General features: G+C 35.7%; 1 protein-coding gene across 1 annotated transcript; it reads left to right on the top strand.

Moving 5' to 3' along the window:
- The first annotated feature begins 123 nt into the window (after nt 1-123).
- LOC144980252 (uncharacterized) lies at nt 124-25,743 on the top strand. The gene is made up of 15 exons (XM_078927875.1): nt 124-237; nt 2,536-2,685; nt 3,190-3,349; nt 4,290-4,520; nt 5,978-6,080; nt 7,378-7,401; nt 13,294-13,409; nt 13,963-14,028; nt 14,711-15,024; nt 15,767-15,955; nt 18,194-18,292; nt 18,716-18,759; nt 18,965-19,268; nt 21,287-21,430; nt 23,295-25,743. Exons 2-15 carry the CDS (start codon nt 2,538-2,540, stop codon nt 25,418-25,420), a joined length of 4,068 nt encoding a protein of 1,355 aa, XP_078784001.1. The 5' UTR covers nt 124-237; nt 2,536-2,537; the 3' UTR covers nt 25,421-25,743.
- The last annotated feature ends 931 nt before the right edge of the window (nt 25,744-26,674 follow it).

The raw sequence follows: 26,674 nt of genomic DNA, 5'->3' as shown, positions 1-26,674 counted from the left end.
TGGCGAAATTTAAATACTCTTTATCCTAAGAATAATTTATTTTGTCATAATTATCTACAAAAGCGCTTTACTGGTACAAATCTATTGAAAAAACTTTTTCTTGAAAATATTCTCTGCGGAACTGTAAGTTGCCATGAAGTTGTTGTAAAATGGAGGGTGGAGGAAACAATAATCAGGGAATGGGGCATAAACTCTGCCTCTTTTATTTTCCATAAATATATTCATTTGGATTTAAGGGTGATGCATTAATCAACTTTAGATTTTGCATATTATAGCATAACGATGATTTCTTAATTTTTATGGGTTCTTTGGTCATAGAGGCTGTTCAAATCGAGTTGTTGACTACCATTTTTAGTTCTTTCTTCTACCAGGCTTAATTTGTTATTTCATCTTCACACCTCTACTTCAACTTTTGCTTTAAAGTTGTGTAACTGTGTATGTGTATAAGCGTTTATGTGTTATATTTGAGTTTTTATCTGTGGAAAATTCATAACTATTGTAATTATACTACCTATTTTTATTCTAATTGTAATATTAGTAATATAGCATAGTTGATTAATTTCTAATAAAATAAAATAAACTGAGCTTTTATATAGCACAATATCCACTAAATGTGCTCAAAGCGCTTTACCAGGGGTCCCTGGCCAACAGCAACACTTAACATGTCGGACGAGACATGACGCCTGTTAGGTGTTATTATAATTTTTTTTCAGACCGAGACAACACTGTAAACGGCCAGGTACTCATTTTAACCTGAGTATGGTGAGAGAATGTGAGTAAAGAGTCTTTTCCAAGGACTCAACTATGTGCCGAGCGAGGCTTGAACCCAGGACTTTCCGATCCGAAAGCGAGTGTCATACCACTAGACCATTTCTATTTCTGTTTACCTTTTTTTGGCAGACTCTGTATCTCCGAATGCTCAGGTAAATAAACTTGAACTCTATTTCTGCTAATGGTCGGCTATCCTTCAGTAGCTGATGGGTTTCGGACGCCATGTCGATACAAAAGTAAATTCTCAAACAGAGTGGGCAGGGAATTCTCACGAATCATCGAGCTAGTGTTTTTAAAGCACATTTTTTGTTGACAAAGACAGATTTGATCAAAAAGTTGTGCTATTGCGAATACTCCATGGCGGTTCACCTTTGTACTTTGCGCTGCATTATCAAAGAGAGAACAGAAGTAAACCTAAATAACAAAGCCAAAGTCTCAAGACGGGAACAGAAGTAGAAAGACAGGATAGCACAAACTCAAGATAGAATCTAACAGAAAGTTGGGAATAAAATACAGAGCGCCCAAGAACTGGCAAAAGAAAACCCCAAAAAATGCATACACATTCATCATTCACACAGACACTCTTGCAAATTCCAAAAAACTCTTGATAATTGAAACCGTTCAGAGAAATAGAGATCAAGTTTATTTTCCCTAGCATTCAGAGAAATAGTCCCTTCGTTTTTTTCTTTCTAGAAACGAATATTTTTAAAATATGGTTATAACGATGACACATATGCGCTCTGTAACATATTAAAACAAATGTATACATATAAACATAAATATAAACATACATAGACACAAATGGGCACACTCCTAAAATTAAAAGCTATTCAGTGTTTCAGAAAGATTATATATTAGGTTATGATCATTACAAAACAACAACTATTACTATTACTACTACTACTATAGAGAAAAGTGAGTGGAGCAGGCACTTATGTTGGTAACAACAAGATATGAAGTGAATAGAAAAGTGCCAGAAGACAATAGAGAATAAAAAATTTTCGCGGCGGTGGTGGGTTTGAACCTGCGACCTTATTGGTACGACAACTCCGCCTGGCAGGTGAGAGCGTGGCTCTACCGTGTGAGCTATCCACGAACACAAAAATATTCGTTTCAAACTCAAAGTCATTACTAGATCCCTCTCTCACCCACTTCTTGAGACCGCCGATTCGTTCGTACACCACCATCGCGAATAATTTTGACCAGCAGTTAAGCTTAATAGCCAATATTCTCAACACAAACATATAACATAGAAACGATTGAGACATTGAGTATGCTCCGGTGTATGGGGTGAATTTTTTAATTCAGAAAAGTGAGTGGAGCAGGCACTTATGTTGGTAACAACAAGATATGAAGTGAATAGAAAAGTGCCAGAAGACAATAGAGAATAAAAAATTTTCGCGGCGGTGGTGGGGTTCAAACCCCGCGAAAATTTTTTATTCTCTATTGTCTTCTGGCACTTTTCTATTCACTTCATATCTTGTTACTACTACTATACTACTACTACTACTACTACTACTACTACTACTACTACTACTACTACTACTACTACTACTATTACTACTACTACTACTACTACTACTACTACTACTACTACTACTACTACTACTACTGCTACTACTACTACTAATACTACTACTACTACTACTACTACTTCTAGAACATCCACTACTAATAATTCTTTATTCCCTCTATTCATTCCTTCTCATCATTTTAAATATCTTATTATCTTATCATTATGCGTTATATACCTTTTTCTTTTAGAGATGCCTCTGAATGTGGGACTAAGATCTTGCGGGGCCCTGTGCCCTCACCCAGGTTGTTGGGATGCTGTCAGGAAGCAAGAAAAGGGCATTACCAAAAGTCTGCCTCCACTTGATCTCAGTAGCAGCGATGATTCAGACAGTGAGCTTGGTAAATCTCATTTTTCTTTATTCAAGAATAATTTATAATTGACCCGGTATTGCAATCGAAACATCATCATAATCATCATCATCACTATTGTCATCATCATCATCATCATCGTCATCATCATCATCATCATCATCATCATCATCATCATCATCATCATAATCATCATCATCACTATTGTCATCATCATCATCATCATCATAATCATCATCATCACTATTGTCATCATCATCATCATCATCATCATCATCATCATCATCAATGTCATTATAGAATAATAATGATTGGTGGTCTGGATAGCTCATTTGGTAGATCACCCACTTCATACACAAAGGAACCAAGACCAATCCTGCGTGAAGTAGAAATATAACTCTGACCCCCCCCCCCTTCCCCCCCCCCATCCATCCACCAGTGATTTGGTAGCTGGGTTTGTTAGATCTGGTGGAAACCTCATTGCACCTCTATCTTTTAAAAATGATTTTATCATTATTATTTTACGTGATATAGATCTTCCAACCCAAAGTGTTTGCAATCTTCTGGCTGATTTTGGTGAGAGCCCAACTGATCGTTACCCAGTGTCAACTGGAGGCAGACCATCCCATCAGTGGGATACACCGATGCAGTCAGCGCAGTCTGTCATCAAAAGAAAAGAGGCAACATTTTCCCCGTAAGTTTAAGCCTTACAGATAGGGTTTTGGTTTTACGTTAATCTGTGCTGGTGGTTTTCCTTGGATCCGCGAAATTCAGCAATGTTGTTTTTAGATACAGAATTTCTTTCTTTTAAAACATTACATTTTCCAGAAACAATGTACTGGCAGTGAGAGACGTGATGTGTGGTGGAACTTATAAGTGCAGTTTCCCACTCTCCAGAAGTTAGCGAGAGTATAAATGATAGTTTATCATCTCAATTTTCTAAAATTGGGGGTTATTGCAGTAAAAATGGTGCTTAAAGGCAAATTTTTCGTACTGTTTCACTTTTTGTCACCACCAACACTGCAAGATATGGTGTCCTGCCATTTATGCTAGGGAAATCTGTGATATGACTCAGGCTACAATGGCACCAGAATTTTGGTCTTCAGTCAAGGCTATGTATACAATACAAGAAAATATAATTGGAAAGAAACTTGGCCTTACACTTAGAGAGTTTTAGTATCAAAATAAAAAAATTGCTCTTAAAAATGGTGACCCAATACCTAAAGGAGTTTTATGTTGGGCTGGACTTGTCGCTGGAATGTGGATTCACCGCCACAGATATAATGATAAGTATTGAATTATAAGCTTCAATTTATTAGACGAAGACAGATACTGTGGACGTTTCAGATTTCCCCTTTATCAACAAAACAGGTGTCTGTGGTGTTTCATTCATCCTGTTTTGTTGATAAAGGGGAAACCCAAAATGTCGACATCGAATAAATTGAAGCTTACAATTCCATACTTATTATTATTTTTTTCTTCAAGCTTCAAGCAACAACATTTTCTTTCTAACGTTATGAAATATAGTTACATATGAATACCGTAAATGACATCAGACATTCAGACGAAATCATTGCTCTAACAAGATGCTGATTTGAATCTATCATGATTCAATCTATTTTTTATTTCAACAGAAAAAAGCTACATGCACCACATAATACAAAAGCAAGTATCTACTCCAAGAAGAAAAGTACAGGAGTTCCTGGTCCTCGGCCTCGACCTCGACAGCCACGCATGCCATTGGTCGAAGTACAAGAAGTGTTTGATCGTACTGATCTCAACAGCCAATGGGATGAGACATTTGTTACAAAGCAATATTACATATGGGTGTCAAATCCACGCAACCAGAAAAAACGTAGAATGGGGTAATTATCTCATATTGAATTAGATATCTTCTTGGTACTTGATCAGCACATAAGGCTGACAAGGTGGAACGCCATCTTTCTCAGTTGGAGGCCATTTTTGTCATCTGTCCCCAAGACCAGCTTTCATTTTTCTCTCGATACTCCTCCTCCAGGTCTCCAGCGGGCAGCCCCTTCTTTTCATTGCCTGAGGGGTCCACCTGAGGGCTATGCTGGGAATCGCACTCGACTCCATTTTGAGGACATGCCCAGTCCATTTCCACCTTCTCCTCTTTACAGCTTCAGATACTGGTTCAATCTGCGTGCATTTTGCCAGTTCTTTGAGTTAGCCTTATTTTAAAAATTTATATCTCTCTTTATGTTAACTCAAACCAACAATGGGTTTGGTACCTGACTGGTAATCAGAAGTTCTGAGGTTCGATCCCCAGTAAAGGTATACTGATTTTCTTTGGTGTTTTTTTTCTTTTACTTTTCTTTCTTGCTTAATCTGGCCCCTTTCACACACACTTGTTCAGATCTTTATCTTATACCGTTGCCTGCTCCCCAGTTTCTTGATTTGACACATCTTGTGGGCTGGTGCGATTTTGAATTGTCATTTCTGTCAGGTCCTTAATTGATCCATTGATATTTTTATTGTTTTTGTTGTTGTCTGTGGACAGACATGCCAAATATTTCTCTGTCATCCGTCTGGATTTTAAGTGTACTTATTTTTGGACTATTTTAGTTATTGGCTGACGAAGGTTTTGAGCCCAAAACATTCCATTTTTGGTATTTTGTCTTTTTATATTGTCATATTCATTTTTGTTGTTTGATCTCAGGTGAGAGTAGAATTGACACCAGTCTGTCAAAGGGTAACAGTAATTCTAAGCTAATAGAAACTGTGGCCTGTAAAATGTAATAAACAAACATGAAGAACAAAAATAAAAAAAGAACAAAATACCAAACACGGAACATCGATCTGAGTTTTTAAGAAATGTATTTATGTTTTAATTGTGTTTTGTTGTTGGCTGAAGAAGGGTTTTGAGCCAGAAACGTTCCGTGTTTGGTATTTTGTTCTTTTTTTTATTTTTAAGCTGTTATATTCATTTTTGTTCATAACTTTGCAAAAGGGTTCTGAGCTTTGCTGCCTTTCTGATTGTGTTTGTTTTGTTCATCATTTTTTGTTCTCTTCTTGTCCTTACATCTCATTTGAAATCATATTTTGATTGTGTTTTTATTTTCTGTAGATATCAATTTTTATTTTTACATTTTTTTCCCTGTTGGACAGACATACATTGCTCAACTTAATTTAATTGATTGGTTTGTATTTTAAAATAATTTTCCTCTAATACTATTTTGATCATTAGTAGATATGCACTTATTTAGCATCCATGGTTCTCATGTCACCATTCTTGACCATTTTTGTGGGGTGGGGGAGTTCACACGTAATGTGTAATTCTTATTTCATGATTTCATTCCAGGGGCCAGCAGGCTGTCGAGTCCCAGACGAATCCAAATGGTCCAGTCTTGATGAAGGATATGACAGAGTGTATGGTGCCTGCTGAGATAGAACAGCAAAGGGAGGAAATTCTTGGTAAATTCAACTTCAATATTGTGCTAGATGATTTGAATGCCTTTTTAATGTAGACATAATTAAATAATTAAGATCGTGTAAAAACAAAAATTAAATAATAAATTGCTATTGAATATATCGTATGTCAAATGATTGAAAACATTTAATCTTTGTGGATTTGATTCATTTTAAATTATTACTATTATAATGTAAATACTCTAGGAGCATAATTGGATTGGATTCTAACCTGACACCATATTTTGATATTTATATCACACAGTCTCGTAGCTCTTACTACTTTATTGGTGAAATCGATTAGAAGGTGGTTATCGTCAACAGGAAATATCGAGAGTATCGGGATTTTAGAAAAAAAAAGAATAAGTCACGCCGTTTAAAGGGTAAGCCACAGGCTGCCCATCAATGGTGAAAAACTTTTTATTTTTAAATATAAAACGAATGGTCGTGTTTTGTGATTTAAAGCTTTTTTGTTGTTGTTGTTGTCTTGTTGCATCGTACATTGAATGAACACGTTGTTCGTGGGACCAACCAGGGACACACAGTTTTGTACATAGACAATGTCTAAGATGTTATTGGAGTTTTTATAGATAAATTAATTTTATTACCGAAATGCTTCTGTATTAATATAACTTTACAAATCTTAGATGGAAAATCCAAAATGGCTGATTTCCCATTCAATTTAAATGGCGTTTTAACTTGTTCACCTCATCATTTTGCCTTCAGTCGTTACATCACAATTTCTTTTCTCGAACTTGAGAGTAAAGGTATAAGTTCTGATTTGTTTTACAATCGTCCCCCAGGAATAATTTTTAATTAAAATTTTCAAATCATTTATCTCTTTAGATATCTCCCAAATAAAAGTGTTTTGATCTATTGATAAAATTATAAATTTTAAAACTTTTTTCAGTCGAAACAAAACAGCTTTATAGTTTGTTTGTTATTTGATTAATATATGAGTCCAATCTAACAACATCTATTATTTCCTTGATATTTTCTTCATTTACCTTATACATGGATAATGAGCATTCCGTTATAATGAAGAAGAAAATGACTACAATGGAACACAAATATTGTTATCACAAGTCGAGAACTATTTTGATAGATTGATTTGTTGAGCTGTTGAAAAAGCTGATAGCTTTAAATGGTTTTTTATTACAATCATGGTCAAGTAAAATATTTCGTTGTTCTTGTAACTTTAATTGTCTTAAATTATTGGCTTGTTCAGTTTTTATGCTGGTTTACAATACATTTATGCATTGCACTCATGTTTGACATGCGCTTCATTCACAGTTTGACGAATGGCCAGTGCTAAAGGTAGACAGCGCACAACTCAAAACTGATTTCTTTTTCTCTTTGTGTGTTTTTTCCTTGAAATATCTGTGTAAACTGAATTTCCTATCATTTCGAAATGGACGTGACGCACATGTTTGATATTGCATTGCACTTTAACAAGGATTATCCTTTCTAACTCACTTTCATTTAGCATTACACATTCAAGGTTTATTTTCAACAAATGGTATCTATAAGAAATGCCACGTTAAAATTTGTCAAAATACTCCAGACGCTTTACAATAATTTTTCTGTAGAGTACATTCAACATTTAGGACAACGGATTTAGCATTGTCAAGGACATGTGAAAATACAGTTTTGTTTGGCATAAAGTCAGACTTCATAATTTCATGTCCATCCTATAAAGGATAGATACAATCTATTATTAAGACAATTTTTCTAAGGGCTTGCTGTCGGGTTTGTTAAGTGCAGTTTAAACCCAGTACTTTCATTTGAAAGGTCTGAGAAAGCTTGGTGTATTACTATAGGAAGCACATACATTACTAAACATCAACCAAAAACACAAAGAAAACAAAACAAAGAAAAAAGACTTGAAGGTATCGGCAGTCAGTCACAAGGTATCGGCAGTCAGTCACAAGGTATCGGCAGTCAGTCACAAGGTATCGGCAATCAGTCACTGTATGGAGAATTCTAGATAATCCATCAACCAAATGTCCAAAGTCTGCCCGAATCATCCATGTTGTCCAAGTGATTGGGGAAGGAAAAAAATAAGAATGAAATAGGACTCTGACACGGGGCTTCCATGGTTATGTGCAATAGCTTATTCACTCAGCCATCTTCCCCCCAAAAGCATTTCTTGAATCAATTTTGTCATAAAACAAAGGAAGTCAAAATTTTCTCTAGAATACTATATAAAACTTGTAAGAAAATGCAGTAAGATTAAATTCAAAAAGTTTTTTATACAAAAACTAAAAACTTTGCCCCTCGCTATTCTGCTGAACTCGTGTATCGCCAACTTAATGTTGATTGTGTGCTGTATTAAATTCCAGATAATTCTATTTTGTAAATCGCCAACTCATTATACTGACGGTTCTGTCATGGTCCCAAGCATAGCAGTATAACAAGATTGTTGCTGTCTATACCATTTGTTGAAAATAAAACCATGTTTGTTACAGAGCAGCTTCACCACTCTCCAAGTGTCTTTTCTACATTTCATTGTATAAAACCATCTGTTTAATCCTTTCCACCTATAATCAACTTGTCTGGATAATAGTTTTTATTTATGTTTCATGAAAAATTGTAATAATTGATCATTTACTCAAATGTCGAACTCAAACATGCAGTTTTCCATTTGGTTACTGCAGGTTACAATGACATTGAATGTAAATCATTGTACAGTGCACTCTGCTTAATTGCACATCGGTTAATTGCACACTCCGCTTATACGCTAAACATTCCTGAAACACAGAATTTTGTCTATATAATCTCTCCGCTTAGTCGCACACATCTACACCTTGATTCCATCTTGATTGGAGAAAAATATTTAAAAATTCACATAAAGGTACTGAAAATGTGTTTCTCATTGAACCATTTCTACACGTTAATATCGTATCACTCGTGAACAACGCTTTCATGTCAACACCAATTCCACTGTCCCTCTGATCCTGACTAGGTCAGTCACGCAATGCTTGTTAACTGACATCAAAGGATTACCTGACATGGCGGGCTGATTGACTCAGCACTCGCTGTCTGCATCACAAGGTGTGAAACATGGTGGCAGTCCACTCAATGTCAAGTGTTTGTTTATATTGTCTGACCACTTGATTGCAATTCTCTACCTGTGCATTGTTTTCCTCTACTGGGCTGTGAACAAGAAGAAAGGATTATAGAGAGGACTCGCGTCTCATCTTTTGATTGATTCCGTGTCCACATTGTTACACTCAAAAGGCAACTAACTGGATACACTCAAGGCACGGCTTTCTCCCCATCAGAATGCAGGCTTTCAAGATGGAAAGGTCAACAGAATGTCGTCTTAAAAATAAATAACATGTCGAAAAACACGATGCTGATGTTTCTTTTGCCAGTCAATGGAGTGATGAAGTTTTGAAACAACTTCTTCCGCAGTACGACTCTAATGACATTTACTCCGCAGACGAGACAGGGCTTTACTACTGTGGATTCCCTGATAAAGGCCTTTTCTTCTAGCAGTATGAGCTCAGTGGTGGAAAAAAAGGTGAAAGAACAAAGCGCCTATGAATAAGAAAAGAATTTTTTTAAAACAAACAAAGAGGGGAAGTTTCTACATGAATGGCAAATGAAAGTTGGTGCTATAATGCTATTTTATCACACACTCCGCTTAATCGACACACTAACCTGAACTCCCGAGGGTGTGTGATTAAGCGGTCGGCTGTGCAAAGCACAAAGTAACCATTTGATAAAACACCCATGGAATCTTGGAAATTTGTGGGTACTTCCAAATAAATAATATACACAATTCCATATGGACGAAAAATAATACAAAATATATAAATAAATAATTAAATGAATGGATAAATAAATAGATAAATAAATAAATGATTAAATAGATAAATAAAAGAATGAATGAATAAATAAATAAATGAATAAATATATAAATAAATATTAAAGATATAAATACATAGTTAGACAAGTGTATAAATACATAAATAAATCCATACAAATAGCACTACAAAACGATTTTAATACAAATATGTGACCCATCACCCAAAGATGTATCATGCCGAAATCAAAATTATGAAATTTGATTTTTTTAAAATGTGCATTTATTAAAGAGAGTGAATTTACTTACGTACTGTAGTAAATAAATAAATGAAATAATAATACCTAATAATAATGATAAAATTCTAATCTATTTACCTTATCATCACTCTATATTTAGAGGATGACTCAGCGTTTGAGCTAGTTGTATTAATTATATTGTTTTCTTTTCAAATTATAAGTTATTTATATCGCTTTCAGCAACCCGATTTCTTATGATATCCAACAAAAATTGCTTCAACTCGCATCCCTATAAACTTTATATTTTTCCTCCTCATCTTTATAATCTATATATGTCCTAACCCAACTAATTTATCCAAATCTTTGACTTTCCACCCATTATCGTATGTTTCTAATTGGTTTCCATTGTTTTACTTTCCTTGATGTCTTGTGTGAGATTATATAATGTGTGTGATTTCTTTCCATATCAAATGTGAGTAGGCGATTTTCAACACGTCTTAAGTCACTTACTTTCCTTGATGTCTTGTGTGAGATTGTATAATGTGTGTGATTTCTTTCTATATCAAATGTGAGTACTAGATGATTTTCAACACGTCCCAAGTCCCATCCTGATAGAAAATGAGTCAACAATCTCAAGCTATCTTTTGGACTCCATAAAATCACCAGAGACAATTTTGAGTTTCAAAACACTCATCGTATTGTTTTATGAGGCACACAAGACACGTGTTTTCCCCTTAGATAAATAAATGACACAAAATTGCGGTTTTCTTTGAAAATATCAAATTAAGAAATTAAGGAGCAGGCACCGGTGTAAGATAAAGATCTGAACAAGTGTGTATGGAAGGTGCCAGACAAAGCAAGAAAGAAAAATACAAGAAAAAAAACCATCTCAAAAAATCAATCAACCTCAACTGGGGATCGAACCCCAGACCTTCTGATTATTGGTCAGATGTGCAACTGATGTTTTGGGATGTTTTTTTTTTCTTGTATTTTCCTTTCTTGCTTTGTCTGACTCCTTTCTTACACAATTGTTCAGGTTTTCTTTGAAAATGGGACTTAGTACGTGTTGAAAGTCACCTACTGGTGTGACAATGTGCGGCTTTTCATTCGTTATGTGTTTTAGTATCTTGATTGATCTTTGAATTTATTCAGTGAGTGTTACAGACATTCAACATGCTGAATTGAAATAGTTTTCTAACAGCTAGCTGCGGCTATGTGGTCCAGTGGTATAACACTCGTCTTCAGATTGGAAGGTCCTGGGTTCGAGTCCCACTCTGAGCGGCCCATAGTTGACTCCTTGGGAAAGGCTCTTCACTCACATTCTCTCAGCATACTCAGGTGTAATACGAGCACCTGTACTGTTACAGCGTGGTCTCTATAGGAAAAAAAATATAATATTGCCTAACAAGCTCATATCTTGTCCTACATGTTAAGTGTTGCTGTTGACTAGGGACTTTTGTAAAGCGCTTTGAGCATGTTTATTGGAATGCTCAAGATTTTTTTGAGTTTTTTGTTTATGTGTAATCTTATTTCAGAATGGATCAAGACAGATCCTATTAATCCAAATTTCCATTTTATTCTGTGTATTTTGCCTTTCAAAGTCCATTTTTTTTCACCACTCTTATAAAATATCCTTTATGTAATGAATGGAGTGAGGTAATTGGCAAGTGTCATTGTCATGGCCAAAGTTTTGCAATCATTGTCACCCATCCAGCTGCTGACCAATTTCAAGATTGCATGGCATTCGTGGAATGTTTCTCATAACGAGGCCTGGTGTTTGAAATATATTGCCTCATTTGCTCTGTTAGGGGTGGATTTCCAAACAGAAGGGTTACTTATAAATACTATCACCAATGCAGCATTTTTGTTTGTTTTTGTTTTGTTTCTTTTCTTCGTCTTTTTTTTTTTTTTGGTATATTCTTTTTGGGAAGCAAAGTATTACTGGTATTTCCATTATTGCATTTCAATAACATTTTATCTGAATGGGTTTCTTGGTTTTTATCGAGTACAAGAACTGTAAATCACCTTTCTTTTTTTTCTTTTCCTTTTTTGTATTTTCTTTATTATGAATATTTAAAATTAAAACATTAACACTATCAAAACATATCCCAGCATTACTCCGATTTCTATCTCCCAAATTGGGTGGTACAACCTATATGTCCATGGATACAACTGATAATCTTGTGTTATGAAATCCATTTTATTTCTTATTAACGACATATTTATTTTATTTTCTCTAACTATTACAATTGATATACCATATATCTTTTAAATTACCCTCTTTTGTGACCAACCCCCCCCCCCCCAACTTTATTTCATTTCCTTTTTCTTGTAGAAGAGTATCTCCTTTTTTGCACATTTTCAAATCTGCTTAAATATTTAGATAAATGGGATAATTATGTTGCAGACAGAATCTATTTTTAAATCTGACTGTTTTCACCAAAGAACAGCATGATGACGTCATCACGGTTATCGCTCATTGGTGAAAATGATAAGATTGGATGTCAGGTTAGAGAAAAAAAAATTGCATTTATAAACAGATACATAAATAAAGAATTCATGGTTGAAAGAATTTCAGTTTTATCATTAAAGTGTTTAAGTTTTTTTTTGGTTATTTTTTATTCTTTAACAATGACAAAATTATTAACCCCCCTGAAGCATGCAATTGAAATATCTGTTTACAAATCGGTTGTTCTTTTAAGTCATCAAGATGAAATGAGTAAACTTTGATTTTGATCACACGTGGCTGTTGCTCGTAGATGTTAACAACAAGATTATTTTAGATGCAGCTAGTAATGAAAGAAAAAGGTATTAAAAGAATAAAGTTTTATTTTGTAATCACTACAACATCCAATGTAGATAAATTGATTCCATTCGTTTTGAAATGTCTCAATTCGATGTCTGTAAATCCTGTATGACAAGGTTTTCAATGACATCTCTTGTAGATATTACAAGGGTAGGTAATCCAGGAACAACATTATAAAATCAGTGTTAATATTTTACTATTGTACGTATGTTTCAAAGAATTTTCCCAAATTCTAGTCAGCTGATCATGTGATATTTACAAAGTATATGTTACAATGTGAATTACAAAAGGCTAATGAAGAAAATATTATCTACAAATCTTTCATGAAAGATATTTTTGTGTTATTTGCACAGAAAAAGCAGCCCAGAACTGCCTCTCCACCGGCCAAGTCAATCCAGTTTAAAAAGGCGGCCATGTCTCAGCAACCGGCCCAATCAGTCCCGGCCCCGATAGATGTCGATATGGATGGGTGAGATTGGAATTGTTCATGTCTTGGGGGGGTTTTTTCTGAACATTTTTTGTCTTGCTTAAAAACATGCTGTAATAATCAATTCAGATGAAAGTGTAAAGTTTGTTTCCAGCCAGATCTGTCCTTTGAAATGTTCTGGTATCGTATAGGATGCAAAGATTCTGCCTAAAAATATGAATTTAGATGAAAATCAAGACAAAAAGGATATTTAGCTTCCGTAAGGCAAAACATACCAACGGATTTATAATGGAGTGAAAATGGAGACTAAATCGTGTCTGTAATTCTAACTTCCTTTGATTCACATAAATAATTGGTGCATAAAAGTTTTATGGAATGTATGGTGTGTATAATCTATAACTTGTTTTCACAATAAAAATTTCCAGTATGTGTGTTGTTCCTACTTTTTTCTCTCGAATCATTTAAAAAACACATTACCTTAAATTTCATTTTCCATTCAAGATGAAGGAAGACAAGTTCAATGCGTGTGTGTTTTAAATTTGATTTTTATCATATTTTTGTCCAACCAACTAAATCATATCAATTTTCTCCGTAGCATCAATGAGCTTTTGGCTTTACCTAAAGATGTCCTTCTAAGAGTTCTGGAGAATACAAAAAAGAGGTGATTATTGATTGCTGAATTCATTCTATTTGTGCCTTGATTGAATTAGATGAAACTTATTTGTTAGTTTAGATAGATTTTTAATCTCTTATTTATTGATAATAAATATTTTCCAGCATGTAGACAAAAAAAGTTTTACATTATCGTTTTTGTTTGATCAGGAAAACCTTTTCTTGAGCTATATTTAGTTTTGATATAGTGTATGCATTGTTTAGTTTTAATTTTACGTGATATAGATATCATCTCGTACGAGATTTCAGCAAAGCAAGAAAATTCTATCCATGTTTATTACTCTGCTAAGCTGGAGATAATTGAGAATGGCTGTAAATTTGCCTCACAGTAAATGCTGTCTTTATTGTGGTGAACGATTGCTGAACACATAGTTGTCGTTCTTTTCTTGTTGAAGTTTTTGTCTGTACGAGAAATTACCTCATTTGCAAATTAAGGAATAAATCAAAACCGTCTTGTTTTGAAATATGGAAATGAAATAATATGTGGTCTATGTTGTTGCAATGGCTATATCATATCTAAACGCAAAATGCAAGTTCTTAGGGTCAATCCCATGTCATGACAAAATGCATTTTTAAAAATATTATAATTGGTGTATTTGTCTTTCTGTTATGTCAGTTATATCTCCCCAGCATTTTCCATATTTCCTTTTTTTTTTTGGTTTAATTTCCAGTGATTTCACCTCAAAAGGAAAAATACATGATATCGTTCAAGAATGTATACAAGGCAATGACTCAGCAAGAATGATGCTGAGTACAAGAGAACTATTGCGACAAAAGAAAATGAAGATTCTGAACATTCCCAAGGGGACTGTTCACAAATCCCTTCCTGCTCCCCCGCCTAAACCCGTTTTCCAAGTGGATGATGAACAAGTTATTGATCGTATGAGTTCTGCTAACACACCCGTCAAGGAAAAAGATGCTTGCAGTGATAATAGTTCTGTTGAATCTTTTCCACGATACAGAAAGCCTTTGCCTAGAATACAAGGTATGCAAAGCTTAAATATTGACATGTTTGGTTTCCTTTTTTTCTCTTTTTTTTGTTTGTTTGTTTTTGTTTGCTTGAGCGTCCTTTTTGGGGGGATTAAGGGGGGGGGGGGGGGGATTGTTGTTTTGCTCTTTGTTAAATTCTAACTTTTTCTCCGCATGAGTCAGGATCTGTATTAGTAAGATACTTAAAGCAAATTCATTACTGAGCATGTATGTTCCAGGTCGAGGGAAAGTGATGAATCATGCTGTCACTTTTGGTTTAACACTGAAGTTTTTTTAACTTATCAATTGAAGATGTTTAAGTCTGTAGTGTTTCCCCCTTTGAGACAAAAGATCACATTTTGTGGTACTCCTACATACTGTTTCGTATTCCATGTTTATCATCAGCAATACTTAATAGATCATCTACAGTTGTAACCTTTTATTTTCTTAAAATTCTCATATCAACTTTGTCTTGTCAAGCGCCATTGAACACACAAGATGGAGATTGACGCTCTATAGATTGTATTTATATCTCTATTTATGTTTTTATTCTATGGTCTCAGGGTCCAGAGAGGATGCTATGTGGTAAATCAATAAATTTTATTTATATCTCTATTTATGTATTATTCTATGGTCTCAGGGTCCAGAGAGGATGCTATGTGATAAATCATTAAATTTTATTTATGTTTATGTTTATGTATTTGATCACTGTGTGGTAAATCAATAAATTTTCATATAATTTGAAATGTCTATTTCAGGCCATCCTCACCTCTCCTATCACCTGGTTGGGCCTGGCGAGTTGATCCAATCAGAGCCAGACTCTGTTAGACTGCCCATCAAGGCCAAATTGCCATCCATCTCACTTGGTCTTCCCGAACTGCCCAGTGGGGTCAAGACAACCAGAGCTTTCACTTACAACAGCAGGAATATGATGGACTTTACTCTTGGTAAGAGTAAGAGCGGTGGTGAAAAAGCAAACAAACAAACAAAAAAAAAACAGTTTGAGCACTTATATTGTGCAGTATCCACTAAATGTGCTCAAAGTGCTTTGCAAGGGGTCCCTAGCTAAAATCAACACTTAACATGTAGGTCAAGGTACAATGTCTATTCGGCGATATTACAACTTTTTCGGACAAACACAACACTGTTAAAGGCCAGGTGCTCATTTTACACATGAGTATGGTGAGAGAATCCGAATAAAGAGCCTTTTCCAGGGACTCAACTATTCACCGCCCAAAGCAGGACTCCAATACTGGACCCTCCAGTTCTAAGGCGAGTGTCATCATACCACAAGACCACATAACCGACACATGGATGTAGTGGTAGTGGTAGTGTTGTTGCAGGTGGTGAGAGTGGTGATGGAAATGGTTGATTTATTGTGCCTGATAGAATGGCAGATGCAGGATGTAAAGTAAAAATTTAAGTCTTAACTCACTCAATCCTAGAGATTTTTGCTACTTTTCAAAATTGGAAAAAAAAATGTATTAAAAATGAGGATGTACATAGATTGTTTTATTCAACTATCACTAACATGTAAAAAGCTAAAAACATTAGCTTTGATACTACGGCTATAATTTGTCTCATAAAAATGTAATGAATAGGCATGGGGTGAAAGTAACCCGGGTAAATTACGGATATAGTCGGTGTTAGGGTTGAGTGAGTTAAAAACTTAACCTTAACATTAATTCTCTCAGCACCCGGTGGTACTCGGGGGCTGAACAGTCTCCCTCCATTTGCTCCAGTCCCTTGCTTTAGTTCTTGCTCGCCGCCAGGAGTTTAGTTTATTCTAGCATCATTTCTTTCCCTCTCCACCATTCTGGGTCATGTTTTTAGGCGTCCTTTTCCCCTCTACTCTCCTGGTGTCCATCCCATCGCTATAACACAATCAAACCCAAATTCCTTTCTCAATACATGTCCAATCCAGTTCCATATCTTCCTCTTTACCTTGCTCTGACCTTCTCCGTTCCTGTCAATTCCATCACGTTATCTGTTGTTCTATGAATGCTGTTGCCATCTTATTCTGAATATTCTTCTAAGACATTTGTTTTGGAAAATGTCTACACTTTTTTCATCTTCTTTGTTCATTTTCCATGTTTCGCAGACATACAATGATACTGCCATGATTATGAATTTGAAGAGTGTTATCTTTAAAAGATTTAATATTAAAAAAAATAAAATTGGGTGTTTATATAGCGTTTTATCCACTAAACGTGTTCCGAGTGCTTTACAAGGGGTCCCTGGCCAAGACAAGGGGTCCCTGGCCAAGCCAACAACAACATTTAACATGATGGACGGGACATGATGCCTGTTAGGCGATATTACAATATTACGCTGTTTATGGCGGGGTACTCATTTTACACCTGAGTACGGTAAAAGAATATAGTAAAGAGCCTTCTCCAAGGACTCAACTATGCACTAAGCGAGCGAGGCTCGAACCCAGGACCTTCCAATCTGAAAGAGAGTGTTATAGCACTAGACCACATAGCCGCACTCTTCAGGGCTTGAAATCAAAATAAAATACAACCAAAGACGTTTTTGGTAGCAAAAATCTTCTTCAGGAGCAACAAGTGAAAATAAAAATATCAAATATTAAATCTTGTAATCGAATGCAAACTGCTATCTGTGGAATCTTCATAATTGAAGTTACAGACATACAAGGAAGAAGAAGAAATGGAAACCATGGGGATTATTTATCATTGTAAGGATAATCTTTTGTGCTGGTTTGATAATTAAAATTTTTTTTTTGTATTATTAAGACAGTGTGTAGTAATATTGGTGAATTACTTACTTAATCCTCTTCGGGCCTTGAGGCACATAGAGCATCCACCAGACATCTCGATTTTGCGATCGGCTGCTTTTGCGGTGGTTGTGTATTCCAGGACATGCCTGCTTCCTTTAATTCTTTCTCCATGGTCCTTCGCCAGGTTTCTTTGGGTCTTCCCCGCTTTCTCTTCCCATCTGCTGTCCAAGACAGCCTTGTACTAATATTGATGAATGTACTGATGATAATGATGATGATGATGATTTTAATGATAATAATAATGATGATTATTATTATTATTTTGATGATGATGATGCTTTGATTCCATTATACACTCAGTTTTCTATAATTCAGTTATTTGACTGAGTATTGATTTCAATGTAATGCATTTCTATATTATTTAACGTTGTCGATGACTTTCCAGGCCCTGTCGTCTCACCCCCTACAACGCACAGAAGTTCTGAGAGTGGTGACTATTCCGAGCATGGAACCACCGTCAAAGTCAATGCTCCAATGTCGAATGGTTAAATTAATCATCATTAGTATCATCGTCATCATCTTTATCATTATCTCATCTCCATATCGTCATCATCTTTATCATCTATCATCATCATCATCATCATCATCATCTGTCATATCATCATCATCATTTCATCATCCATCCATCATCATCATTGTCATCATCATTATCATCATCACCATCATTCATCAATCTTCATCATCATCACCATCATCATCATTGTCATCATCATCATCATCATCATCATCATCATCATCATCATCATCATCATCATCATCATCATCATTGTCATCATCATCATCATTGTCATCATCATGACAATCATCATCTTCCATATCAGGTACATCCTGTTGTAACACCATATTGAGAAAGAAGAATTGCATTTTATATTGAAAGCTCCAAATAGATGAATCTCTTGACAAATAGAATACCTCAGAGTCTTTAGGCCTATTGAACCAAAGTTATTTCTGGTTTCTGAAGCCATAAACAGACAAATAAATTTTTCAACCCTTTGGAAAGGATTTTGCACTATCACAATAAATACTTTCCACCTGACCTAGACGACACAGCCACCCAATATAAATTGGCAGATCCACATGTTCAATTAGTTAAGATCCCCATACCCTCTGGATGTATTTATTTTAAAGATTTTGTTTCGTGTTCTTTTCCCCCTAGTTTGATCAGGCAATCCACAGTGTGTCACCAGCGCTATCCACTAAAGTCCCCATCGCCCCAGCTGGAACTCCAGCCACCTTCATGTCCCCTACAAAGAGTGCCCCGAATCTTAGAGATGTATCCAGAGACCCCACCCAGTTGACCTTCAACCTGTCTGTGAGGGCACAGCCGTCTTCCTCCAAGGACATGAGAGACACGACTTTCTTGTCGTCCCCGACAACCGGCCTGCCTCTTCAACAGCTGATCCCATCCCCGTCACCCGCCTTAGACCCTTCAAAATTCCCCACCACTCCAGATGATCAAGGTTTGTACCAAGATTATATCATAAAATAATAAATAAATAAAATGAGCTTTATATAGCGCAATACCCACTAAATGTGCTCAAAGCCCTTTACAAGGGGTCCCTGGTCAACACCAACATTTAACATGTAGGACGAGACATGCCGCCTGTTAGGCAATATTAAAATTTTTCGGACAAAGACAACGCTGTTAACAGCCAGATACTCATTTTACACCTGAGTACAGTGACAGAATGCGAGTAAAGAGCCTTTTCCAAGGACTCAACTATGCGCTGAGCACGAGGCTTGAACCCAGGACCTTCCGATCCAAAAGCGAGTGTCATACCACTAGACCATATAACCGCACAAAGTAACTAATTACGGAGCAGGCACTGGTGTAAGATATAAATACATCTCAAAACGTGTGGATGAAACAATGCCAGATAAAGCTGAGAGAAATATACAAGAAAGAAATTATCCCCCAAAAAAACAGCTTTCCTTGAATGGGGAAATGAACTTCAGACATTCTGATCGGGTCTTAGGTTCAATAACTTCCAGTCAAGGAGGGCTGATTTTTTGTTGTTGTATTTATCATGTGCCGATGCAGGAAAATCAGAGACAAGTCGCAGGTCATGACTAATTTGTCAGAGATCACAATTTTATCAACTAGCTCATTTTCTACCTTCTGAGATTCTAGCCATGATAACTGCTTCAAATAAAGTGCAAAGTGCATCAAAAGTCTTCAAATGTAGAAAATGTGTCAAATCTCACAGTACGGCCACAGTATCAATTGGTTCTTCTGGCTGAGTTTCCTGCATCGTCACACATTTTTTATTTCTTTCTGCTTCGACTGGCACTGTTTCATACAAACCTTTCAAGGTGATAGCAGTACAGTTCCTTGGCTTCCTTGGTGCCCTTAATACAGTTCCCTGGCTTCCTCGCAGCCCTCACTCCCCACTTCCTTTTAGAGATAGACAAAAGCCCTCCCCCCCCCCCCCACCCCCCAAGACAGTTTGATTTCATCATTCAATGTGTCCCTAAATGAAATAAATATACAATAAGTACATTTCTATCGGTAGTGAATTTCCACAAATGCACCATGCCCAGTGCATAGTTGAGTCATTGGAAAAGGCTCTTTACTCACAATCTTTTACTGTACTCAGGTGTAAAATGAGTACATGGCCATTATACACAGTGTTGTCTTCGTTGAAAACAAATGTGACATCGCTGTACCAAGTTTCATGTCTTATCCTCTGATTTAAGTGTTTCTGTTAGCTTTGACCCTTTCATAAAGCACTTTGAGCATGGTTAGTGGATAATGCGCTATATAAATGCGCAGCATGAAAATTTTTTTGTTGTTGTATCACGAACTGTTAAATATTTCTTTTTCCATTTCAGTGCTATCAACCAAACAATATTTATTATTTACACATTTCAATCTCCAATGTAATATATTATTGTTTATTGAAAGAAGAACTTAGAAAGTCTTGATTCCTACCACCGCAAACAATTACGTCTCATAATCGGAATCTATTGGCCAGAGACAATTACAAATACTGATTTCTATGAAAAACCCAGGGTCCAATAATAACAGAACAGCGATGGAGGCTATCTGGTCACATCTTACGTCGGGAAGATTACATCCCAACCCAAACTGCATGACAGAATATTTCCTTCATGGCAACAAATACGTAGGGAGACCACCAACATCAATAGTAACTACCCTGAACCAGGATTTCTTTACATATCAGAAATTATCGGATTCAGTTGAGGCCGAATTAATCCCTGAAGAACTAAGAAATATTGCGGTGTCCTCCGTACTAAAGTCACAAGGAGATCTTGACAGCCTCAAAACCCTGGTCTAGGACTGTGACCAATGGAAACAATTAACAACATGGATGGAGAGAGCAGCTATAGTCATCGACTATGACTGAATCACACAATTCTCAGCAAGCATCATTTGGACTGCGAGGCTTTACTACTATTGTTTATTGAAATATTTCTTATTAACTCATATATTATCAACACTTTTCTTTGACCTCAGGCCTTGACACAATCAGAGAAACAGCCAGAGAAACGGGTGTTGATGGATCGGTGATATCATCTTCTCACGGTATTATGGGTGACAGGATGGAAGAACAACCTAAACTCATGCTGCAGACTTCTACCATGACAAACATCAACACCAGTAAGTACGACTGCTTTTATCATTATGTTGTTATAGATGACACAACACCAATATAAGGACCACTTTCTATGCTATAGATTACTTGGCACAATGGGCACTATTCTTGTTTATAATTTGTTATAATTACGTTATAATAGATTACATAAGTTAGCACTCATTTTTGTTTAAGTTTAAATTCCAACGCCTACATTTAATGTGTTTGTAACGTCTGGAATTGTAAGGCCAAAATGGCAGCAGCTTCTAATGGTGCTCACACTACTACGTTATGACGACAAGATGGCTGCCATGTTTTCAGTGATGTCAACTTCCAATGACGTGACATTTATTTGATGCAAACACGAGACAATAATGACATCTATCCAAAGATGACTACCTGGTCCTTCCATTCTTCTTGAATTGGAGATGCCTGCCAGTCGACTCCGATCTCATCATGAACGACTGAGTAGAATTTCCTCGTGTAAACTACGAGTATCTCTAGCTGAAAATTTTTCTGTTTTGGCTCTAAAAGTATGGCTATGTGGTCTTGTGGTATGACACTCGCTTTCAGATTGGAAGGTCCTGGGTTCGAGCTTTGTGCATAGGCTCATTACTCACATTCTCTCACTGTACTCAGGTGTGAAATAAGTACATGGCCATAAACAGCATTGTCTGTCTGAAAAAATTGTAATATGCCTAACAGGCATCATGCCTCGTCCTGCATGTTAAGTGTTGCTGTTGGTCAGGGACCCTTTGTAAAGCGCTTTGAGCATGTTTAGTGAATATTGCGTTATATAAAAGCTCGTTTTTTTGTTTTGTTTTTGTTAGATTATGAAATCAAGGGAAAAACCCAGACCTCAGTAATTTTAGGAAGCTTTTGAAAACATTCATATTCAGGCAGGCTTTTGAGTTGTAATAGCCTTAGTATTATATGTTGTCTTTGTATGTGTTATGCCTTAGAAGTCTTTGTGGATTCTGCACACTATATAAATGAATTATTACATTACAGAACATTTCATTGTTGTTCATAACATCTGCAATACTATACAGATGTAGAATGTAGATATCATGAGATTTGTGGACTTGGACGATATTGAATATGTGACAGATCATTTCCAAACAGTTCTGTGTCAGGGTGAACCTAATGCATTCAATTTATTTAAAACTTTATTTATAGCCTTATATAGTACGTTATTATTGTACATTCCACCATGATACTAGATTGAGTTGATGTCACGTGATAATAATATGGGGAATTCTGATGGATTGAACTTTTATTTCACTTTTTGGCCTGCGCTGTCCTCCAACATAATGAAAATGATAATAATAATAATAATAATAATAATAATAATAATAATAATAATAATAATAATAATGATAATAATAATAATAATAATAATAATAATAATAATAATAATAATAATAATGATAGTAATAGTAATAATGATGATGATGATGATAATAATGATAATAATAATAATAATAATAATAATAATAATAATAATAATAATAATAATAATAATATTAATAATAATAATAATAATAATAATAATAATAGTAATAATAATAATGATGATGATGATAATAATGATAATAATAATAATAATAATGCGTAATAATAATAATAATAATTAATAATAATAATAATAATAATAAATAATATTAATAATAATAATAATAATAATAATAATAATAATAATAATAATAATAATAATAATAATAATGATAATAATAATAACAACACTTATATATGTGTGTCCATATTACAATACGGTAGGTAGTTTATGGCATCTCGGCCATCATAATATCATCTTTTCATCTTATTCATTTACTACATTCCATGTTTTTTTATGATTATCTGTATCAATATACAATTTCTCATCACCAGGTGCATCTCCACTTCCAAAGAGTGCAAGATCTGTCGAGTCGTGTCCGTCACCAGAACAGTGGCCGCTTATCTCAGAGTCTTCATTTGAAAAACTGATACCCCGATCATCCATCTCAGAACCGGCCTTGAGTGGCCGGTCGGGTAGACGGCCAATTTCTAGAGGTCTTGATGATAATGGAAGAGATTACGCTAGAAAAGTGATGGTAGAAAAGAATTCCGCCGAGTCTCCAGCTCCCCCTCCTCCTTCCCCTGAGCCCAAAGATGGCAATGAATTCCGTGCAAGGAAAGATTTGAAATCTAGAGAGTCACTATCCATGGCTCCTCTGTTTGAAGTGAATGAGATGGATGAAGATGTTTCTGACCAGGACAGACTGATGGAAGGCAATGGACAAAGGAAGCAAGTTAGAAAAATTCATGCTGTCATACCGCAAGCAAATTCGGATGCTGACAATTTCAATAAAACAGTTGAAAATGAAGAACAAGAGGAGGAAGAAGTTATGGTGTCACAAATTACTGTGATGCATGTCGCACCTAAAGGCACCAGCACTGCACATCAACACGGTAGTGGTGGTGCTGGTAATGTGAACAGAGAGAAAGAGAAAGTGCAGGAAACATTTTTGAATGTTGATATCCCCGCGGAAGAGATAAGTAGTTGTAAAGCAGAGCATGGGTCATCCAGGCAAGAAGATATTTCTAGCACTAATGAAAGTCCTGCAAAATCAGAAGTTACAACTACAAACTCTCAAGTATCTGCATCTGGAACTAGTAAAGTAACTGAGCAAGATCAAGAAGAAGAAAGCAATACACAAAGGGACAATAACGAACAAGGAGAGGAACAGTATGAGAAAGATAGAGAGCAAGAGGAAGAAAAATTGGAAAGTGTTGAAGGAGAAGGAAAAGACACACTGGATGAGAGGCAATATTTGGAAATGCAAAGTGATTTTATTCACCGTGATCGTTATGACTCTGCAAAATTGAACTCTGAAGGTTCAGGGGTTTCCCCAGAGTTGGTTTGTGACAGTGCCAGGTTTTTGAGCCACGATCTCGTCTCTCCAATGGAAGGGGAGATGGACGAAGGACAACTTCAGATGATGTCTCTTATGCAGCAAGTTGAAGGTCGGAGTGATGCTGACAAGATGACATTTGGGGAAATAAAAAATGAAACTGGGGAATTGACGAATTTCACTGGAGAAGAGATTGGTGGAATTAATGGTGAGGAAGAAGCAGATATTATGGCTGAAGAGTATGGAAAGATATTAGGTGAGTTGGAAGACGCAGGGGAAAGGGAAATTTTAGGTGAAGAATCAAAGGAGGAGGAGGAGGAGACGGTTGGTTTAAAAAGTGCTGAAAGTAATGAGACTGCAGCATCAGAGGATGTTGAACCACCTGGAAGTTTTTTCTTCCAGAATACTGGCGACGGTCAAGATAACGATAATACAGATACTGCTGAGTTTGTGATTAGTACAAGTACTGAGGATAAAATTGAAATAAGGATTGATGTAGCGAGTGAACATGAAGGGGAGGTAAGGAAGGAAAGTATGAGCAAAGAGGAAGAACTCCAAGAGGTAGATGAAGACATTGTCAAAAGCAATACAGGAAAAGGAGAAATAAACACTGATACGATTGAGATAAGTACAAATCCAGAGAGTGAAGCAGAAAATGCTGGAGAGAGTGGAGAGGAAATTAAAGGTGAGGGTGAAACAGACAATGCTGGTGAGAGTGGAGAGGAAATTAAAGGTGAGGGTGAAACAGAAAATGTAGATGAGAGTGGAGAAGAAATTAAAGGTGAAAGTGAAACAGACAATAAGGGAAGTAAAAATAAGAATGATGAGGAATCAAATGAGCAACTGGGAGCAAATGTAAAAATTGTAATTGAAACGGTTGAAAAAGAGGAAACGAATAAAGATGAAGGCGATGGTGACAATGTGAAAGGAGATAATAATGAGTTGATAAAGGATGAGGAGAAGAGTGAAGTTGATATTAATACACCAGCAGAAAATATTGATAATGGTGAAAAAAAAGTTAAAGATGAAAACAATGAAATTGTTGAACAGAGCAATGATCAGAATGAAAATAGCAATAACAATAATTCTGAAGGTCAGGATGACAATGAGAAGGAAGTGTAGCCAGATTGGATCCGGTTCTCATTTGCCTTCAAGTTCAAGTCAGAGCAGTGACAGATGTAACAATACTACAGTAGTGAGAGAGTCAATGATTTGTGATTAACTACTTGACGATGCTGATCTTGAAGCTTGAATTCAAATGGTTCAACGAGATATCACAAATGCCCCAGAGAAGATATTTCTCCAAATTAAACGAGAGAGAAAGAATGACTGAGAGTGAGAGAGAGTGTGTGTGTGTGTGTGTGTGTGTGTGTGAGAGAGAGAGAGAGAGAGAGAGAGAGAGAGAGAGAGAGAGAGAGAGAGAGAGAGAGAGAGAGAGAGAGAGAGAGAGAGAGAGAGAGTTCTAATTTTAAATAAATGTACCCCTCAGACTAACAGTGTTTTGAGGACACTAAATGTGTATTGTGCGGAGTCAGTTTTTTCTCATGTACACTTTCTGCCAAAATATTTGGGTTGTTTATTTTTAAAAATCAATTTTTGTATTTTATGGTTACATTCTGAAATGTCTCATCCTAAATAAATTATATGCACATTTTTATTTAAATACTGCTGATTACCGACTGCTGCATTTGTTGTGTGAATAGCATTACAATTTATATCATATATTTATTTTTATTTTTAAAATATTAAAGCATAAAATAATGGAATTTAATGGAACAATTAATACATTGTTTTATGACTATTCCAATCCATGTATTCCCATTGACGTTGGTTGTGTCAATATATACAGTAGAAAAGCATGCTGATGACAAACACGATCTTAACAAATTGATGGAAATAAAAAATGCACGTCCGTGCCTGATCCACCCCCCCCCCTTCTTATTATTTGGGCAGTTTTAAAGACAAACGGGTTTTTCACATAATTTTTCAATACTTATACTATGTTGGCTGAAGAAGGGTTCAAGACTGAAACGTTCCATTTTATTTGATTTGGGTTTTTTTTTCTAAGGCTGTTATATTCCCTTCACCTCAATTCAATATTAGACAAAGTTTGCCTCAGCTTTACAAATACAATAGAATCTGCTTTAAGCAAGGTTGACATTATCCATTATCAATAAAACAGACTTAGATAAAGAACTGACATTTTGGGACCAACAAGAGGTGTTCACTTTAAGCAGATTCTATTGTATTTGTAAAGCTGAGGCAAACTTTGGTCGGCAGGGTATTGGCTTTATCGGGATGCCACTGTATTTATGATCAGAAAAACCCCTTGAGTTAATTCCTTCTTTGTTAATTGTTGATGGAAGTCTTAATAAA

The sequence above is a fragment of the Berghia stephanieae genome, chromosome 9 (assembly GCF_034508935.2).
Source record: "Berghia stephanieae isolate SIO BIC M18660-M18661 chromosome 9, UCSD_Bste_1.3, whole genome shotgun sequence".
Lineage (NCBI taxonomy): Eukaryota > Metazoa > Mollusca > Gastropoda > Nudibranchia > Aeolidiidae > Berghia > Berghia stephanieae.
This window is presented reverse-complemented; position numbering and strand designations above follow the sequence as displayed.